General features: G+C 41.5%; 1 protein-coding gene across 6 annotated transcripts in view; it reads left to right on the top strand.

Moving 5' to 3' along the window:
- The window catches only part of BBX (BBX, HMG-box containing), a 239,842-nt gene extending 228,298 nt beyond the window's left edge, over nt 1-11,544 (top strand). For all 6 annotated transcript variants that reach the window (XM_019525787.1, XM_019525788.1, XM_019525789.1 and 3 more), the window contains 3 exons: nt 147-344; nt 2,052-2,244; nt 8,505-11,544. In XM_019525787.1, the coding sequence (XP_019381332.1) occupies nt 147-344; nt 2,052-2,244; nt 8,505-8,592 (479 nt within the window). In that variant the 3' untranslated portion in view covers nt 8,593-11,544. The remainder of the gene's footprint in view (nt 1-146; nt 345-2,051; nt 2,245-8,504) is intronic.
- Nucleotides 11,545-19,577: the final 8,033 nt, after the last annotated feature.

The raw sequence follows: 19,577 nt of genomic DNA, 5'->3' as shown, positions 1-19,577 counted from the left end.
TTCTGTGACTCACACCCTGCAGCCCAACTAGTGAATGTTTTAAGTGTCATGTACAGATGGATGCAAATGTAGGAGTGCTGTGCAGTTAGCTATTTGAAGTGCGCTATGTTGAACTTTGTAATTTTGACTGACTTGTCTCATTTCAGCCATACTCGCAGAAGACAAAAACTCCAGTGAGCCTACATGGAAGAATAAAAATTCTATATCTACCCTAAGCACTCCGGAGCCAGCAATGATGCATGAACCCTTAGTTGGCAGCCAGAAGAGGAAAGCAAGGAAAACTAAGATCACCCATCTGGTTCGAACAGCAGACGGTCGGGTGTCACCAGCAGGAGGGGTGCTAGGTAAGGAATTAAAGTCTTTAAATTATGCAAAATACAGGTTGTTGTGGATGGGTCTGGGATGTAGCAAGCTACTTAGAAAAGCCTGCAACTGAGACTGGTCATAAGTGTTCAGTGGAAAGACAGTTATGTAAAAATGCAAATACCATCCATGTTGTATTTCCAGGGAAATTGTTAAACTCAAAATAGGCAGTTTTCTGTTGGACGAAAATCTTACGATGCTTAAAATTGTGCAAGTCTCTCAATGTTTTTGTGTGAGAGACAGAGGATGTGGGAAAACAGTTATCTTTTAAAATGTAATTGCTTCCAGCTAGTAAAGAAATAATCCTTTACCTATAAATCAGGTACAGTTAGAGGACAAAAAATTGGGCTCTGAAACATATAATCACTAGGTAAATCAGGCTCCCTTAATGGGTTATCAGTAGTAAGGCTAGAACTTAGTACCTTTTCATCTAAAAGTAAGAGTTTCTTATTGTCCAAGGTAAAAGACTGACTTCTGTTAGCCAGGTGTAGACTTGTGAGCCTCCAGCCATTACCGGGGTCAGAGAACAACACTGATTAAACTGGGATTGACATAGGAAGTCTCAATTCATGGTAAAGCTCCTAATGAAGTGCTGCTCCAGATACTCAGAACTTTGCTGACTTATGGCACTTGTACACGTGACAAGGGTCAAGCCCCCTAAATTGAAACAGTGGATTTTTAACTAAATTAAAAACCCAGGGTTTTTTAATTTAGGGGCTTCTGTCACTGTTACAGCAAGGAGCTTGATCCTTCTTTTTTCCATAGAGCCTGCCCACAGCTGGGGGGGTAAGCTGCCAGCGGGCTGAGGAACACCTGAGCTGCAGGCAGCCCTGGTCCTTTCCTCTGGCAGCGGTGCTGCTAGTGGACAGAGCTGAGCAGAAATATTCACACTGAAAACAGCTTGGGCTCAGGGAACAGTTGGGTTGGGCTAGGTGCTGCCTCTGAGCTGGGGCAGCACCTGTCCACTAGCCACCCACTCAGGGGCCGCAGTTGTGGCAGAGTGAAGGGCCAGGGTGTCTCGCTGCTCAGAGCCTGGCAGCAGCTTGTCCCCTGGCCACAAGAGAGACAAGCAGGGGCCCAATGCTTTTTTTTTTTTTCGCAGAGCCTGCTCACCTCTCCCAAAGCGAGGGGGGTGAACTGCCAGAGGGCCCTGAGCTAGTCTTTCCCTCTACGATGGCTGTGCCTCCAAGGGATGCCTGGGCAAGCAACTAACAGGCGGGTGCTGCCCCATCTCGGAAGCAACACCCAACCCAATTGGCTGAGGCAGTCCCCATCTACTAGCAGCCCACCTGGGTAGCCTCAGAGGGCACCACACTGCTGCAGGGGAAGGACCAGGGCCCCTACAGCCCAGGGGCCGCTTGGCTTGCCAGCAGCTTGCTCCCCGCCATAGGAGACATAGGCAGGCTTCACGGGGGGGCAGAAAAATGGATCTGGCCCCTCGCCACTTCTCCCGCTGTGGGGGGTAGTGAGCTGTCAAAAGGCTGAAAAGTTACAAATAGCTACATTGCAAACTAAAATACATGCAGCTTGGCTTAGTTTGCAATGCAACAAACTCCTTTAGATCACAAAAAAACCTGGTACATATTCTGCGTGATACAATTAAACCACAAAAATGGGCAATTTTCATCATGTGTATAAGAGCCCTTGCTTTCTTGCCTTTTTTACCTGTTTATTTTCTCTTATTGCAGAAGAAAAACCAAAGGAGCTACTACAGGGTAGTCTCCAGAAAGTGTCAAGTGTAGAGACGGATTGCAACAGTGAATGCTCAAGAAACACAGAAGCAAAAGAAACTCATAGTATTACACAGGACATGCCAGCTGTGTCTGCATTCTTTAGTCTTGCTGCTCTGGCAGAAGTAGCAGCAATGGAAAATGTACACAGGTCAGTATAAGTGGCATTCCCTCATTTATCTAAAAAGATTGTAGCCTTCTTGAACTTGAACTGCACAACATCTGAATTAAATGACATTGTTTCTTTCGAGAGTTCTTTCTGATCGAGTGTGTCCTAGTACTGGCTTAGTAGGTTTAAGTATACATTGGCTTTATTTATCAGTTATCTTTTATAATAAAGTCAGTAAAATGATGCTGCCTGTTAAAGATGCGTACTAATTCTGTTGTTTAGCCTGATTACAGAGTTCTTTTCAGTCCCACTGACAAAGTTTCTAAAAGACTGGTTTTTCCCATGTATCATCTCAGAGTAAAGCAGGTTTAAACAGTCATAGTATGCAGAAACTGCGCATCTCTGGGATTTGAGGGAGAGGGGGAAGCAGGTAGACAGACAGGCAGACAAAACTTTTAAGGCCAAATCCTCAAGCCAAGTCTGGATGAACACTGCATTTGTTTTTCTTTAAACTCTCATGCTATTGCTCAGTAGGAGGTAAAAATCTCATATGGCCGAAGCATTCTAGGAAAGCCTACTAAGTCTTGGCTGCTGCTTTTCCTTCCAGAGTAAACTGTTCACAGAATCGTTCAGATCTTCTCATGCTGTGTGTTCCTGCATTTCAGAGCAATGTTGTGAGAGAACATAGCCAGCAGTGACATCTTTTTTGTTGTAGTTGCTTCAGGTTACTATCTGAGGTAAGCTCAGGTCCTTCCTGGCAGCAGCTGACAATCAGTGAAGGAGCACTGGATTTGTTTAAGAATGGTATTGCCTCCCTTCACATGAGGTTGAGAGACAGACTGCTTAAGGACTTCTTGTTGAGGCAAAAGCTCAAGAAACCACTTCACCATGTTGACAGCCTCACTGACTCTTGACCTTTGTAGCCAAGCCATGATTCAGCTTCTCAGTAAAAATGGCTTGAATATTCAGAGCTGTGTGAGAGCCGTCACAGCCACACAAACAAAACGTTAGGTAAAGCCTTTTCAGAATCATAGCTCCCTTCTGCAGAAGCCATTTGCTTTTTAAAAGACTGTTTTGGAAGAGAAATGCTTTCACACCATTTTCATTGTAGCCTGCCTTCTGATGCTTGCAGAAAACCATACGGGTAAGAGTTAGAGCAAAGTTGTGAACCCACATCTTCCTCATCTGGTCACCAGATTATATATATAATTTCACATATTATGTAATATCAAGGACCAAGACCTAGAGAAATGCAGTGCCTGATTCTGTTCTTTATTACACCCCCGAAGTGGCATACCATCTCTGTCCCTGCCCAATTTTTTGCTCTGCTTTTTGCTCTCAGCTCTGTGCTCCTGACCTGGTTTTCTGCTCTGCTTTCTGCTTCATGCTCTTTCTGCCACTGTGCTGCCTGCCCCCTTTCTAATCTCCCACACGCCCCACACAGGTTAGTGTCTAGTGCCTATGACACTTGCAGCACCCGTGCTACAGGTTGGCCACCTCTGGTCTAGACAGTATCACCAGTTTCAATTTAAAATACAGATTTATGCCAGGGGAGGAGGGAGAGCAAGGGTTTGCTTTAGTTTGTTCATTCTCCTCACTTCTTGTTCTCAAGCTGCTTTTTCTCCTGTTGCAGTGCCCGTGTGAAACAAATCTGGGAGCCTTTCTCTTTTGGGAGTTTTCCTAATACAAACCCAATTTATTTCACCTCTCCTTCCAGCAGTAGTAGCAAAACATCTCTTGCCCATGAGCTACTGCTGCAAACTTGAATTTCCAGTCACCTATCCAAACAGGGCCTCAGGACTCCTTCCGAATACAGTCTTGGCAAATATCTCCTGCAGAACTTAAAAAAAAGTCAAAACATAAATTTGAATCTGATGTCCCTAACTTAGTCTTCATGGTGCCCTGCCAATATCAGCTGCTGTTACTTTGTCCTGCAGATAAATGCAGTGCTAGAAGGTTGCTCTGTTTAGCTTGCTTTGTTTCGTTGCCTGTATTTAATTATTAATTATTTTTACAGAGCCCCAGGGACTGTAGAAAACAAATGCTGTTCTACTCTCATTAGAGTTTGGCTGAAATCTGCAACCTTGTTTTCAATATGAATATTTCTGTTCAGCTCTAGTTACCCAGAGCATGTCATCATTAAATGCAGTACAAACTGGTTAATTCGTCACTCCAAGGGGATTAGTAATGAAAATACATCCACGAATGACTAATTATCAGCAGTTCACGATTTTAACTTTTTGCAGGATGCATTTTTCATGCTACATTGAGACACAGTGGGTGTGTCTACATGTGATGCTATGTTGCCATAGCGTCGGTGGTTATAAACCGTGATGCTGAGGCTGTGTCGCCCTAGCAACAAGCTGCCTCGCTATAGTGCATTGCTACAGCGACATAGCTGCTAAAAATAACTGTGCGCCATCGGGATGGCACAGTAACGGCTGTTACTGCACCATCATTTAGTATTTCCTGAAGTAAGTACTAAATGATATGCGCTCTGGGGGGGGCTCATGTAGACATGTCCAGTAAAAAACAAAAAAAATAACTTTATGACACTTTATCATGAAGGAAAAAATGTGTTACAAAAAGTATACCAAGTGTGGACACTCCCACTTGCTATCCGAGAACTGAATAATTGTACATATAAACACATAATGTACAGTTTCCTACCATGAAAACAGTGATTTTCAGGAAGTGAAATAATCAAAGAGTTTTGCTTTGCACTCTCACGGGCATTTACTGTCAGAACAAAAGATAGTTCTACAGAATCGAATGGTGGATTATCAATGTCTTATTGAGCCAAGAAAAGCTGTAGAGCGGCTGTGCTCTGTGAGAATTGGCTGGCTTGAGAGGTGCTATGCAGGACATGTTTTAAGCTGGCTAATAATCAGGAGCAAAATTCATTGTGGTTTAATATATAGGTTCATTTTAAAATGATTTATTACAGTTTAACATGATGAATTTACTTATATAGTTCGTATATGAATCAGTAAGACTCTGGCAGGGATTCAGTGCACCCACTAGTAGGCCCTAACGTGTGTTATCCCAGTGACTGAGGCTGTGTATAGATGAAATGAGGGGCGTGTGTGCGTGACACTTTAAAGCAAGCTAAATGCTTTTGCACCGCTTTAATGGTGTTGGTGTTTGCATGCCTATTGCATATTGTGCATTAATTCCAGCTGCTGTAGGAAATTTGGCGGTGTAATGCACCTTTAATGACTTGGGGCGCAGCAAACTAGAACTCCTTCAAGGAGTTCTAGTTTGCTGCCCCTACAGCCACGGAGTACAGCACCAGGCTCCGTGCAACTCTGCAGGAAGGCTCTGCCCAAGAAAAGACGTGAGCCTGATCTCTCTCTCTCTCTCCTCCCCCCGGAGCCTGCCTGCCTGCCTGACCTGCGGAGGGGTCCAGTGCTTTCCTTCATGGCTGCAGTGCCCCCTGGGACTGCCTAAGCCAGGTGCCTGCGTGCGGGTGCCGCCGGGGGGGGGGCTGCTGCTGCTGTGAAGGGAAGCGTCAGCCCCTCCTGCAGCCCAGGTACTGCTCCGCCCTCCAGCAGCTCACCCTTCCCTCCCCACCAGAGAGGCAGGTAAGTCAGCAGGGTGTGTGCAAAACACAGGGATTTGATTGGCCCTAAATTGAAGTGGTAGCATTAAGTGGGTTCAGAACACATCTGCACCCACACTTGCTTTAAGGTACCTTGACACTGGTAAAGCAATTAAAAAATATTTGTGCAAAGAAGAATTAGGCCCAAAAGGTTTTCTTACTAGATATTTGAACTCACTTGTGATATTTTGTTTTTTGTTGATTAAAAAAAAAAAAAGAACAAAGATGTGCCATCTGTTCAAATTTAAAAGGTGAACTGCAAATGAGATCTCAAAGTCCATCTGCGTCAGTGATTCAGTTTAAATACCAGCATGTCATTCTGGCACAGATGGACTTCTTTGGCAGTTCATCTCTGTGAAACCCAGCTCATGGGTATTATGTGCAGACTAGCACTGATATAAAACCACCATTTCATTATGGTTGCAGTTGATGAAATATCAGATCTTGAAAAGTTCACGTTGTATCTTAGGGGGACCAAAATGCTTTGCTATCTGTAGGACGCTCAGTGGTTTTTGTTTTACTGTTCCTGGAATGTATGAAGTATAGAGATGTTCTTGGTGGTGTATTTTACCATCATTTCTTAAAACTTGGGGATCAATTTGTAGTAACACTTAATGCATATTTCCTTGCATATGTTACTAGATTTGCCTGTCACTTTGGGGTGTGTTCATTAATTGGGGGTATGTTTCTAGGGAATCTGTGATTCCATCAATGTGCTGTTTGTGTTACTTGTGTTTCTGTGTGGAGCTGTATCTCTCCCTTCTGTAAGTCCTCACTCCCAATGGAGCTATCTTCCAGGACTCGGGTTCAGTGGAGCTGGGTTCCTCCAACTACCATATTGGTCAAACACATATACACACACAGATTAACGGCACGCCTGAGCTGCGCCGGGTTATTCAGCATTGACAGGGTAACACCCTCATATGCCTTGAACTCAGTTCTTCTCTTATTTCAGCAGGACAATAATAAATGCAGTTAGGCACACAATACACACGCACTAACAGAGTATGTCTGAGTAGGCTGGGTCCGATCGGCACTTTCAGCTGATACCCTCATGTGCCTCAAAGCTCAGTACATCCCAGTCTCTTGTCACAACGGTCCTAGTAGTAACTGCCTTGATGAGCAGACCCCACCATAGTTTTGGATCATTACAGGGATCTTTAGCTTAGATAAAATAAGTGTTACTGCAAAGCAAATGGGGAGGTCCAGGGGAAGGAAGTATAAATGAGGTTCAGAGAGAGTATAGCAACCAGCTTAACCATAAAAGTTATTTATTGCCAGGTATATGAACTTATGATAATACCAGTAGTAATAGCCATACAAGAGAGAGAAATAAAACAGTTACAGTATTACATAGTTTCAGTTAGGGATTTGGGGAAGTCTAACTCAAGTTTGATCAGCAAAAGTCAAGTTTAGAAAGCTGTGCCTGAAGTAAGAGAGTAAAAGTCAGGTTCCTGGAGTCAGAGAGAGAGAGAGAAAGATGTGGGGTCTCACCACTTAGCGAAGCTTGAACTAGCCAAGGTTCCCAGGTGTATGTTGGAGTTTGCAAAAAGGCAGAGCCCTCGGCACGGCCAGTGGAGGGATTCCAGGCAGAAAAGGAGTGGAACTGGTGCAGCTTTTGGATCCAAGCACCTGGACAGAAACTAGAGCTTGGGTAGGGGGTTTCTAGAGAACTAACAATGGCTTAAGGGAAAACACTAGGTTTGTTTATGGGTAAACCATGGCTCCTATGCTGGATAATAGGAACTGATCACCCCTGGCCATGGATGGCATCACTTGGAGGGAGCTCACAACACAGACAAGCAGATTCAGTGTTTTGGGTACCAGTAAAGGAGTCATTACTAGTATTGGTCTGATAAATGCTGAGCTGGATATGTGCAGATCTGGGTTGATTAGCATTTGGAGCAGGGATCCCCCATCATGCAGTGCTCCCCTGCTTTTCTGGTCCCAGATTTCAGTGAGGTCCTCTCCTTGGAATCTCTGTCCTCCATCCTGAATGCTGATGAAGATGCTTTCTTGCCCCATCTCCCATGTAGATGAATTGCCATCCGGTTCCATTTCCCATGTAAATGAGACCAGGGGAGTTGCTTCACTCCTATCACCCTTGCCTGGAGGGGTTTAGGTGCGTCTCCCACTGCATCCTCATTGTCTTTTGTAAATCCTTTCAGGCAGAGGTGGGAGCATGGTGGTGAGTCCTTTGTGAGTCAAACAGGCTGGGCACTGTGCTGGGGTTCCCCAAGAACATATAGCTGACAGGTAACACACAGCAACAGTCTCTTCAAGCAAGTAAGCAGTACCCTGTTTTTCAGAGTTCTTGGTGCCACTAATGGTATCAGTGGCAGTACTTAATTTATTAGTTGGATTGTATTTTCTCTTGGGCATTTGTCCTAGTCAGACATGATTAAGAGTTGTTCCTCTTGACTTCAAATGTTTTACATTATATTGGGTTCTATCAAGAGGATGTTTATGTGGCTGTTTTCTTGTAGCATGCCTCAAAATAGGCAATATATAATATAACCCAGTGATGTTAAGGGAAACAATAGCAGCAGAGGTTTATGATACGGTAATAAAGTTACAGTAATATATGACATAATAATGCTGTGAATGCACTTCATCCAGAGTCTCATCCTTTCTGTTCTTTGATAATTATTCCTTACATTCTGCTGATGATTACAGGTGGCTTTTCTTTCTTCTTTTGCAGAAGTCAGAGGGCCACACCTCTCCCACATGATGGACAGCCAAAAGAAATGTCTCAGGCTCCAGTGCTTATATCCTGTGCTGACCAGTGACGCTCCACTTTATTGTAAAATGTTGTGCTTTACCTAATATCCTAGCCTTGTCTTTACCAAGGGAAGCTAGTCAGTCCATATGATGGAAAATATAGACTGCAAACAAGTGCTTATTGCTCTGACTGGCCCAGATTTCACTGGAAGCCAGAACTTAGCAACTTGGGCCAGGTCCTCCAATCGGAACCCAGTATGTAAGAGGGTGGTGTTATTTGTCTAATAATGAACGTGGAATGATCCTGGAGCTTGCTTTCTATTGAAGGCTTTTAAACGGTAAATAGGTGGTTTACATGAAAAAGGCTGCCTTTACTGTAGCTCACACAGCATCTCCTTTACCAACCAGAGAGTATGGAAAACTAGTTTCATATAATATCTAGTTATTCTAAACAAAAATACAGAAAAAGAAGAAAAAAAAAAAACCTGACGCACTGCACTAGTTATTATTAGATATTCTTAGTCATTTTTGTACATGAAGATTTAAGTTCTAAGATGGTTTATATAATAGGTTATGCCTACATTTATATTGTAGAATGAATTTAAAATCTGTTCCGGAGAACTCAAGGCAGCATGGACATATGTACCATTGTTAGCGGTGTTTGTGCAGCCATGTGGTCCAGATGTTCTGCACTTTTATATTTGCCACCAGAGTGGTAGAGTTTACTGGCAAAAATTCTGACAGGCTATGGTTTTTTTTTCTTTGAAATTTAGCATGGAATAACCAGGAAGATTTGCATTAGAAAAAGAGGTGATGTAAGGAAAGAATGGTACTGCAAACAATTGACTTGTCTTTCATGCCTTGGAGAGGGCTCCTTTCTTTTTAAATAGAGGTCTAAATGACTGGGTGAATTGTTCATATAAACAAAAACAACAAAAAAAGTACTACAGATACATTGTTCAGAAGTGACCTTAGTATTACTTGGCTGTTCTGAAAACCTTGAAAACATGACTTTTCAATATACATGCACACCAATACATATAACTCTTACAGACACTGGCATTGTTGTAATTGCTATGCACAGTCTAAATTGAACTAGTAGGTTGTTTAGAGACTATTATAGTTTGTGTTCGTAAGGTGGGTGAGTTGTATGCAAGTAAGCCGTGACAGAAGAATAATGTTTGACTAAATTTAGGCAGAGGTCCACCTGCCAGTTTCCTGTCTTCGCTTTTGTTTGGTTTTTGTATTCTGCTTTTGCAAGAACATCCCAAAAGCCAGACCAAGTGTATCACTTGGCCTGCATCTTCACTATCTTGACTTAAAACGCTGTATAATCCAAGCAGTTGTTTGCTACCAACAAATGCAAAATTGTTATTAGAAATGACTCCTAGACTTAGAAAATCAACAGGGTTCTTTAATAGCACAAGGTCTCTCCCTGCTTTTTGCATCATAGCACAAAGAGTTACCAAATTGGTCCCCAGCAATAATTTTCTATTGGTCTTCGTCATACTGGCTGAATTTTTGATAGTATTAGGTTGAGTTTGAAGTTCTTTAACTTAAGTCTTTAAACAGTGAGAGTTTACATGGTTCTATCAGGCATTCTTATTTATACTTGACTGAATTGAAAATATGTTTCTGGGGTTATTTTGTAATTGTAATTTGATGTAATAGCCATATGGACAGTAACTCTATTAATACTTACTAGATTTAGCCTTTCATCGTTGTAGATGTAAGTACAAGTCTTTGGTTTCAGTGTTGGAAAATGATGTACAACATACCACATGAGTTGTAACTAGTGAAGAAGAGTTATTCAAAAGCAGATAGCTGGGTAAATCTCATTTAATACAGCACCCTCAAAGATGCATGTATTAGAGAAAGGGGAGAAAAAGGAAATAACTAAGTTGTAAGTTTAAAAGGCTTTTTTGAAAATTCAGGTAAAAATAAGACTAGTAAAGAGCCCCCAGCTATGCCATTTTAGCCTACAGTACTATTTTTAATAAAATGTTATTAATATTTTCTAAATTATTTTAACACAATGAAAAAACTGTCAACATTTAAAACTGTCAGGTCATAGCAAGGTGGCAGTTGGAGTTTTGGACCACTTTATAAATTATAATTAGCTGAAATCCAAATATCTTATAGTGCAGGCCATTCACGTTGACAATGGTACTAACTTATTTCTCTAGAAACCCTTAGAATAGATATATTTTTGCCAGAGCACCCCATACTCCTTCAACTTAAATTTCAATATTGTTCCTTAAGATATTTCTGTATATTAATGGTACCTTTTTTAAAAGAAACAAAAAAAGATTACTTTTTTCTATGTGAATTAATATCTTACTTGATCTACTTTTCCTTAACTTTCCCTTAGACAGGGGGTGGGATTGGGTCAATTTACTGGATATGACTGTTTTCAGATACTTATAAACCTTTTTGTAGATATGCTTAATTTTTAAGCGGTTAGGCACTGAGAGTAGCAGAAATCCTGCAAAGCTATATAGTTCACTAGACATTTGCCTTTGGTTTTCTGAGTGATGTCTTGATTTCAGTAGCTAGATCTTTTCCTGAATCTACTAGAAAGGGGTATCTGTATTTTCAGGTAACATTTGTTAGCATAACAAAACTTCAGACCAACATTTTACTGTATTGGGTTGGCTTTTCTTTTTGCTTTTCTTTTCTTTATAATTTGTGTTATTTTCAATTCCTTTCATTTTGGAAAATCATTATTGCTACGGTGTGTACTTCAGTATACCAGCAAACACTGTCACCCATTGACACGTGTCCACAAATGCCTCTAGAGAAGAAATTGTTGCACCTTATGTATATCTCAAGAAAACCAAAATATGATACTTTTCTGCTTTGTTTTTTCTGATTATGTTGTATCATACTTTACTGAACCCTTTCTAACCTAGCTAAAACCATCAATATTTATGCATTTAACCTTTAATTTCTGGATCTGAACCTGTGTATAAATCTTTCCTTTAAAAAAAAAAAAAAAAACAACCAAAAAAAAAACCTGATTATCTTAGTCCTCCTCTATGACTTCTGGATGGGAGTGGGAAATCTTGTCTCAAGTGTAAAAAGGCAGTACTGTCCCAGTTTTCCTTGGCTTTTTATTTATTTAGTTATCTTTGATATTTCACATGTAGTTTTGAGGTATACAAAATATATTATAGTAGCTGAAGCTACAGACATAAGCAGCTGGGAGAAAATTACTGTAATATTTTTTTAAATTTTATTAGTACTGTATATGATTATGGGAAAAACATTCTGCAAGGTATTTTGAGATGCAGGTTCTTAACCACCCTCCCTCCCCTCTCTACACACGCACACACATTAGGTTATTTTCCAGATATTAGACCAAAATTGATCAAAACCATTATGGAGATTAAACTCTGCTGTAATTATTGCAGTAATTATTCTCTTGAACATGCTGTGATTCCAGAAATAGAATATATTTATTTAAGATGATTGAATGCGCTCTTATGCTACTACAGTGTCCCAAAGTCAGAAGCTTAAAACTTTTCTTTTATTAGTTTCTATTCCCAATTGATGGCATTGGCGTGTGACTTTCAAAATGACAAATAAGCATTGTGCTGGGCAAAGGTGCTAGAAGAAGGGATTGATAGAAGTACCTGAGCCAGTATTGAAACTAGGGGTGCACCAATAAGGATTCTCTTGGCCAACAGCAATAGCCTATCATTCACCAGGCATATCAGCTGATACTCATAACCAATTTACAGGAGCACAGCCAGGCAGCATGGGGAGCAGCACCCTGCAGGTAAGTCTGTGAAGTGGAAGAGGTGTAGGGGAAGGAAGCAGTGTCATGGGGCAGATTGAGGCCCCCACAGTGGGGGAATGGAGCAGGGGGTGTTGTCCAGCCAGGGCAGTGAGTGGGACCCTGGGGCCAGGCCAGGGCAGAGCTGTGGGTGACTCATCCAGGGGATCAGCGTCCCGGCGCTTAAAAATGGCAGCAGGGGTGTTTGAACTAAAGCTCATTGAATGAGCTTTAGTTCAAGTTGCCACCACCACCACTTTTAAGCATGGGGACACTTCTAACTGGAGCACAGCTGAGTGGGGTGCAGGTAGAAGCAGGCTGCCTGCTGTGGGCTTGGGGCTCTCCACTCGGCTGCCTTTGCTGCAGGAGCCCCGCACTGGCCGCACCCGTGTCCCCTGCCCTTCCAGCAGCGGTGTCAGCAGCAAGTTGTGTCTTCTGCTGCCGGAAGGGCAGGGGACATATCCAGCACGCAGCTCCTGGGGCAAAGACAGCAGGGCGGAGAGCCCTGAGTCCACAGTGGGCAGCCCACCTCCACTGTGTGCACAAATCTGGGGGGTCACATGCCACCCCATGCCTCCCTCGGGTGAGCATTCAGTGACAGGGAAGCACCCCCCCACGGTCCTGGACAAGTTGCCTGCAGCTCCGTTCTGCTCCGTGCCCTGGGCCCAGGGTCCCACTCACTGCCCTGGCTGGGCCATGCTCTCAGCCCCTGCCCCACTCCCTTCCTCATTGTGGGGGCCTTGATTTGGCCCCCCACGTCCCTGCCCATCCACAAACTTAGGTGCAGGGTGCTGCTCTCCACACTGCCTGGCTTCATTCCTGGTCATATACATGCATACAGCTGCGCACATGCACATGGTGTTCAGGGGCCCTGGCCAGATGGCATATTGTATTTATTGGTGACATTATCGGCTACACCAGCCAAAAAAAGCCAATGACTGATGATATGAATTTTCTTTAATTTATTGCTGCCGCTCTGATATGTCACCAATATATCAGTGCATCTCTAATTGAAATGCCACCTGACATCCTTTTTTTTCTTTAATTGGTTGTCACTTTGCTTGAGTTGCACAATGCTGGTGAGCAAGCTGCACTAGACATCCTTATTAGAAACCCATGAGACCTGTAGTGCACCAGCAGAAGGAAGTGCATTAGGCAGAAAAACACCTTTATTTTTAAAGAATACATCTTTTAGTGCAAGGTATTAATGTGAAGTAGTTCTAATTTCTGCTGCCTATTTACCTACTGTATTCTGGAATGAGCTGAAGAGAACATCTGTAGTGGGTCTGTTTTAACAATAGCCTAGGAAGCAGGGCCTCCTCTCAACCAGGCAAGGTGGTGGTGACAAAAGGGAGCCTGGAAAAGAACAAAATAGAAAAGTCAAGAAGTAGAGTTGTGATGCTGTTGATTCTTGTCTGCACTCCCTTGTTTAATATTGATTTTAATAAGGCTACCTCTACTGGACTGCTTTAGTTTAACTTCTGTTGGCTGTTAGCCCTCACCCTACAGCCCGCTCAGCCATTGATACCATCACTGTATAATTTTCCTTTTGAAGAACAAGCTTCTTATGGAGGGAATGGTGTAAAGGTCACTGTACGGTGGTAGCCATGCTGTTTATGTTGATGTTACATTGTTATTGTGTGCATTCTGGTTTGAGAGAGATTCTCACGTTGGGTCAATGAGGATGTATTCACAACAGAAACTAGATCTTGTCAGATAGTTGACTTCAGATATTCCCAAAGTAATGCAGCAGTCCAAAAGTTCCTTTCAAAACATATTCTGCATTACGTTTTCTGTCAGGATGTTGCCAAAAAATATAATTCAGCAACTCACACTTCAAACTGTTTTATCCATCAGATGCTATTTGCTGTGCAGTTTTGCCAGAGTGTAGAGCTGCTAGGGATCTGTCATATTACTGTAATTTTTCTTGGCATTAATTCTCACTAATCTGTATCATTGTGAAATCATTGTCCACATCTGTCAGAGCTTCAAATCATATTCATGAGGGGGCGCAGCAAAAAAACTAATGCAGTTAGGCTGTGGTAGAGAAGTTTGCGTCTTTCCCTCAATTTTCCAGTACAGAAATTAGTGAGGTTTACACTTCCTGCCTAAATACCATTATAATCTTGCTAACTTTATTAAATTAACACTTCCATGGAAGACCACAGGCAGATATTTGCTGTAGCTAAACTTGTCTTTCTGTTGGTCCTTGAATGCCGCAGTCCAGAGGCCCATTATTTGGTTCCACTTCATCAAAGCATCCAAACTTATACTTAAGTAGATCCTTTCCCCAGGACGGCACTGTTATTACTGCTTAGCATGTAGAGTCATAGTCATGGATTAGACCTCACTGTGCTTACAGTGAAGCATATGCTTGTGTGCTGTTCTGATTAGAGATATTTTCTTGCATTGGGACTTTAATTCTTGTTATATTTAAAAATAGCGACATAGACTAACACTCATTAAGTTCTTCCAAAGAATTACTCTGTAATTACTGAGTTCTGACTACTACCAAGTACCAGACAGACACACAGCACATTTAAGTGGAAGTGGATCCATTTTACCTTATATCTTACAAAATTAATTCCTTGACTAACCAGGCTTCCTGCAATAACACTCTAACCTACCTGGCCAAAGTTAAAAACAGCCTCCCTCTCCCCCACTCTTATTTTTTTAATTGGTGCCTGGGGCTTTGAAGGGGACAGAGCAGTGTATGGAGTGGAGTGCAGCGAGCTGCAGCCTTTTCTCCGTTAACCAAGTATTCTCTATTTAGGAGTTGGCTCCTAAGATAACCTGAGGTTTTCTGATGCCATGTTATGAACTCTGTTTTCATAGATTTCAGTCTTTCCTTGCACATCACAAACCAGGGTGGGATTTTCAAGCACACCTGAGTTAGAAATGGAAGTCCTGTGACTGCCTCACTTGGACACTTATGAAAATCCTGTGCCTAAACAAGCGTTGCTGTGACCGTCAAGTTTTTCAGTCTGTCAGCAGTTTTAAATGTGGCTGGTTTGTTATTGCTTATTTTCATAGGGCCCAATCTTTCCACCCTCAGTCTCCCACATAATTCTACTGATTTTTGGCCCATAATTTGGCTTTATTCTCTGTCTTGTTTGCTGTAAACATGCTTTGTAATAGCTTATCTCCAGCCAATGGCATAACAGAGGGATTTCCTTCCTAGATGTATGTAGTTAAAGTCAATAAGCACATTTATAAAATGTCATTCTTTCTTTCAAAAACTTTTACCTAATTTGATATTTTTAAAGTGCACATGTTAAGTCATGTGTATAACATGCTAAAGTACATTAACTGTGATCATGAAACTGAATAAAATATTTAATAAAATATTTGAAATATTTGAAAAAGACCTCTAAATAGATTTCTTTGTTCCCTCTATTTTAGCTGTCCACTATATGCTTGTAAATAATTTCCCATTTAAAATGAATGGATACAGTTAAATATGGTAAAAATTGAGCTTCTGTGATATTTCACCTGCTTCAAGATCAAGTCCTAGATGAAAAAATGCTGGTAGACCTCAGATACTGCTGGAGTAGGAAAACGTGCCTGAATTGAGTTAGTTTAGACTGCCATTTCTTCTAAAGATGGTTGGGTCCCACCCAGCGCCTTTTGAAAAATCCCATCTGACCTCAACAGGTTTGCATCTCATGCACCTGCATGTGTTTAAGATCAGACCTTTACAGCGGGCTTATGCTGATGAAGTTCCATTGAATTCACTCAAGTTAAACCATGTCGCCCTGGAGTAGCAGCAGCAGAGAATCAGGCTTGTCTCTCTTGCTCATTGGATTTTTGTCTTCCAGGCCTGCTCACAAATTTCATCTACAGCCCACACAAAATTGGCTTAAATCACCTTTAAGTAACAGAGCCCTTGCTTCATTTGTAGGCCCTAGACATTAAAGGATTTGTTTAAAAACTGATTCTTCTACACCAAAATGGGACTTGCTGTATCATGCTTATGTTGTTGAAGTGCCTCAGGGCTTGAGCCAAGTTTGGCTGCATTTGAACTTGAGCTGTTTCCAGTCTGCACAGTTTTTCCCCTTGCACATACTAGATGATTTAGATTTTCAGGGTCCAATCCACCACTCCTCATGCACCTGAAACGCCATTGATTTCATTGGGATGTTTTTGATGTGCAAGGAATGAATGCAAGACGGTGCCCTTGGTGGAGATGGAACGTAATGCTCCGACAACAGTGAAAGAGGAGGATGGCAGTTATCAATGCGCATGTCATCAAGTGACTACAGGAAGTGCTTTTATTAAAATCCTTTATATCAGTCAGAACAGCACTGACCTGAATCAAAAATGAATACTAGGATTTAATCAGCTATGCTCAACAGTAGGGGCACAAAACTATCCTGTGGAAAAGGAAGGGCTTGTCACAATAAGCAAAAATTGCCAAGGGTTTATCTTCTTATGAAGAGAATTCCTAAACCTTTCACACCCTATTGTCTGACATATCAGGGAAGTTAAAATCACCATCCTTTTTTTTTTCTCAGTTCAGCGTTATTGTCTTTGTTTCATTACTCCAATTCAGTCTCTCTTGCCTGCTTGCATTTTGTCCTTGCCACCAAAACATCTTGAAATGTATTTTCAGTTGACTCCCAAGTGCAGACAATTTGAAACCCAGCTCTCACTTGCATTGCTTCTTCCAGTTGCATGGCTTTATATTTACATTCTAACTGTCAGGTAAGGTAGATACATGCATTGGTTTGTGACAATATGGGGAAAAACCCATTTCATCCTGCTGTAGTCACCTATCAAAATGCTGACATTCTACCCTGATGATCTAGTTTTCCACTATTTACAGTCCATGTCTTTTGATGTGCAGCTAACCCTCCTATTGCATCAGATTTTTTCCAAATACAAAATCATAAAGTGAATACAAAAGTATACTCAAGCATTCCATAACCAAGCTAAGCATCATGGGACAGTCAAATCCTCAGCAGGACACTAGCACTTTGTAACAAAACATGATACATTATATATTTGCTGCAAAGTTTTGTTTTGTTTTGATTTTGGTTTTGTTTCCTTTTTCAAAAATAAAACTTGTAAGATACAAAGCCTACCATCTTATTCAGTGTGAGCTTCTTTTATAGACTATTTCTGGCACAGAATCTATAAGAATTTGAAGTTACAATAATTTTTCAAGATTTAGTCTACAGTTCAGCTACAGCTTTCCTTCATTAGTTGCCTTTCATGAGGTTGGCATATATATTAGATCTTCAGCAGAAGTTCCTTGGCCTATCTCCATCAGTTTTTATAGCAGCTGAAATTGTAATCCATTTTAAGTCAGACAGCATGTTGTTTCATGTATAGGAGTGCTCAAAAGCATCCTATTTCTCAGTCCTTGAGGACAAGCTGATTTAAAAGAAACTCGAGAACCAAACCAGTTAAATTAGTTCCTAACTAAAGTTGATTGAATGCTGACCTCTAATACTTTAAGCCAATTGTAGCATTTTTTAAAAATCATTTTAAATCCCTCTGGTTCCTTTGTTAAATTAATATCCAGGTACTTTTTTCTAAGGACATGCTACACGTGAATGTAGTTTTTCATTATTAACAAAACATAAGGTGGTTTCGTATGCCCTTGATCTCTCAGCCTGTGAGTGCAGATAAGGTGTTAATTTGCTTAAATCCATTATATTTCAGGCTCAATGTATTCCTGCAGCAAAGAAACGCCCCCCTCCCCCCAAAAAAAAAACTACATGGGCAATTGCACAATGACGTTGGACTTGTAAGAGGGAGCAAAGTTTTATCCCTGAACAGCCAAATCTTTATGATTTATTGGACCGACTGCATGGTTGGGACAGATTTAAACAAACTTTCAGGTATCACAGTACCCTATCTGGGGTCTCTGGGAGAGAAGGAGGCATAGTAGATCTAAACAGCAGATGGAACAGAGGCTTGAGTAAAACTCCTCCACGTGTAAATAAAAATAGGATATAAAAAAGATTATCAAGTAAACTGAGAGGCCTTTCATGTATTTCCTGGACCATCATGGGTACATTTCTTCAACACTACCAAAATGTTTACATTCAAATTCAAAGATTTCAAAATATACAAGGGACACATTCTTGGACTTGTCACAGCCATTTCATGCTGCTTTTGAGGCCCAGAAGAGCCTTAAACCCAGGCCAAGAGGGCCTTCTGTGTTAGGGAATCCTTCAGAGGCACAGAGTCAGCATAGTGGACCTTATGCAACCTACCTGTAGTGCAAGGGGAATGGATGGGAAGTCAAACAGGATGCGTCTGCCCCCTGGCAACCTCCACTTGCTGAAATATGATCTCTTGAGCTTTGCCAACCAACCACCCAACTTCAGAAGGCCTTGAAAGCCAGCTGTAAACTTTGTAACAGAAATCCATTCCCTCTGTCAATGTTACATAGCCTGTATTAATAATCATTTAAAAAGCAAAGTTCTCACTGGTTTCCTTAAAATAAGTTAATGTCTTATTAATTTTTCTTTAGAAAATCAGTGTGCTGGTTCTGAAATATTCCCAATGGACTATCCACACACAGAAATATACTGGCCAAATGGTTTTCACCCATCCATTTCTAAGTTCTTTCATTTGTTTTGCTCCCAGTACATTTCTACCTACATCCCTCAGTTTCCATCTGCACAACATTTTTTCAAAGAATTTTTCAGCTCTAGGCCTGCTGCTTTTCATTTTTTCTTACTGTTTGGTGTGGGAGGAAGGGTGAGAGAAGTGAAGGGAGACACAGATTCCCATCCTTAACCCAAAAATGTATTTAGACACAAATCTGTGAGGTTCCTGTGTGCAAAATGACACTATCAGGAGTGTAGCTAAGGGTGACAAGATTGAATGATGATTAATAGGAATGTGTGATGATAGCAAAGCTGTCCATATGGGTGGACTGGGCTGAGCCAGGCCCCTAGCAAGTGGAACATTTTAGCTGCCCACTCTGCCATGGTTCCTGCTTTTTGAAGTCTCATTCTTCACTTTGTTCCTTTTCTACTCTAAATAGCTGCCATCCAAATACCCCAGGCCAGACCAAGCTGACAAAAATAAATCCGCCAGAGGGTGGAAAAGCATGGGGAGTCCATGAAAACAAGGGGATGTTTGATTAAGAGGGAAAGATGAGAAGAGTAACATCATTCTTCCTTAGGCTCAATGTACACTTTTTTTGCCCCCCTGGATTTGGGGATTTGAGCAGCATTAACACTTCCCTTCAAAACCATAGGACTCAAGCCAGATACTGCTAACATTGGCTTGCTTTGATTGACCTGGTTTATATTA

This window comes from Gavialis gangeticus, unplaced genomic scaffold (genome assembly GCF_001723915.1).
Source record: "Gavialis gangeticus isolate Ggan-Ray unplaced genomic scaffold, GavGan_comp1, whole genome shotgun sequence".
NCBI lineage: Eukaryota > Metazoa > Chordata > Crocodylia > Gavialidae > Gavialis > Gavialis gangeticus.
The sequence above is the reverse complement of the archived record's forward strand: the minus strand, read 5'-3'. Positions and strand labels throughout refer to the sequence as shown.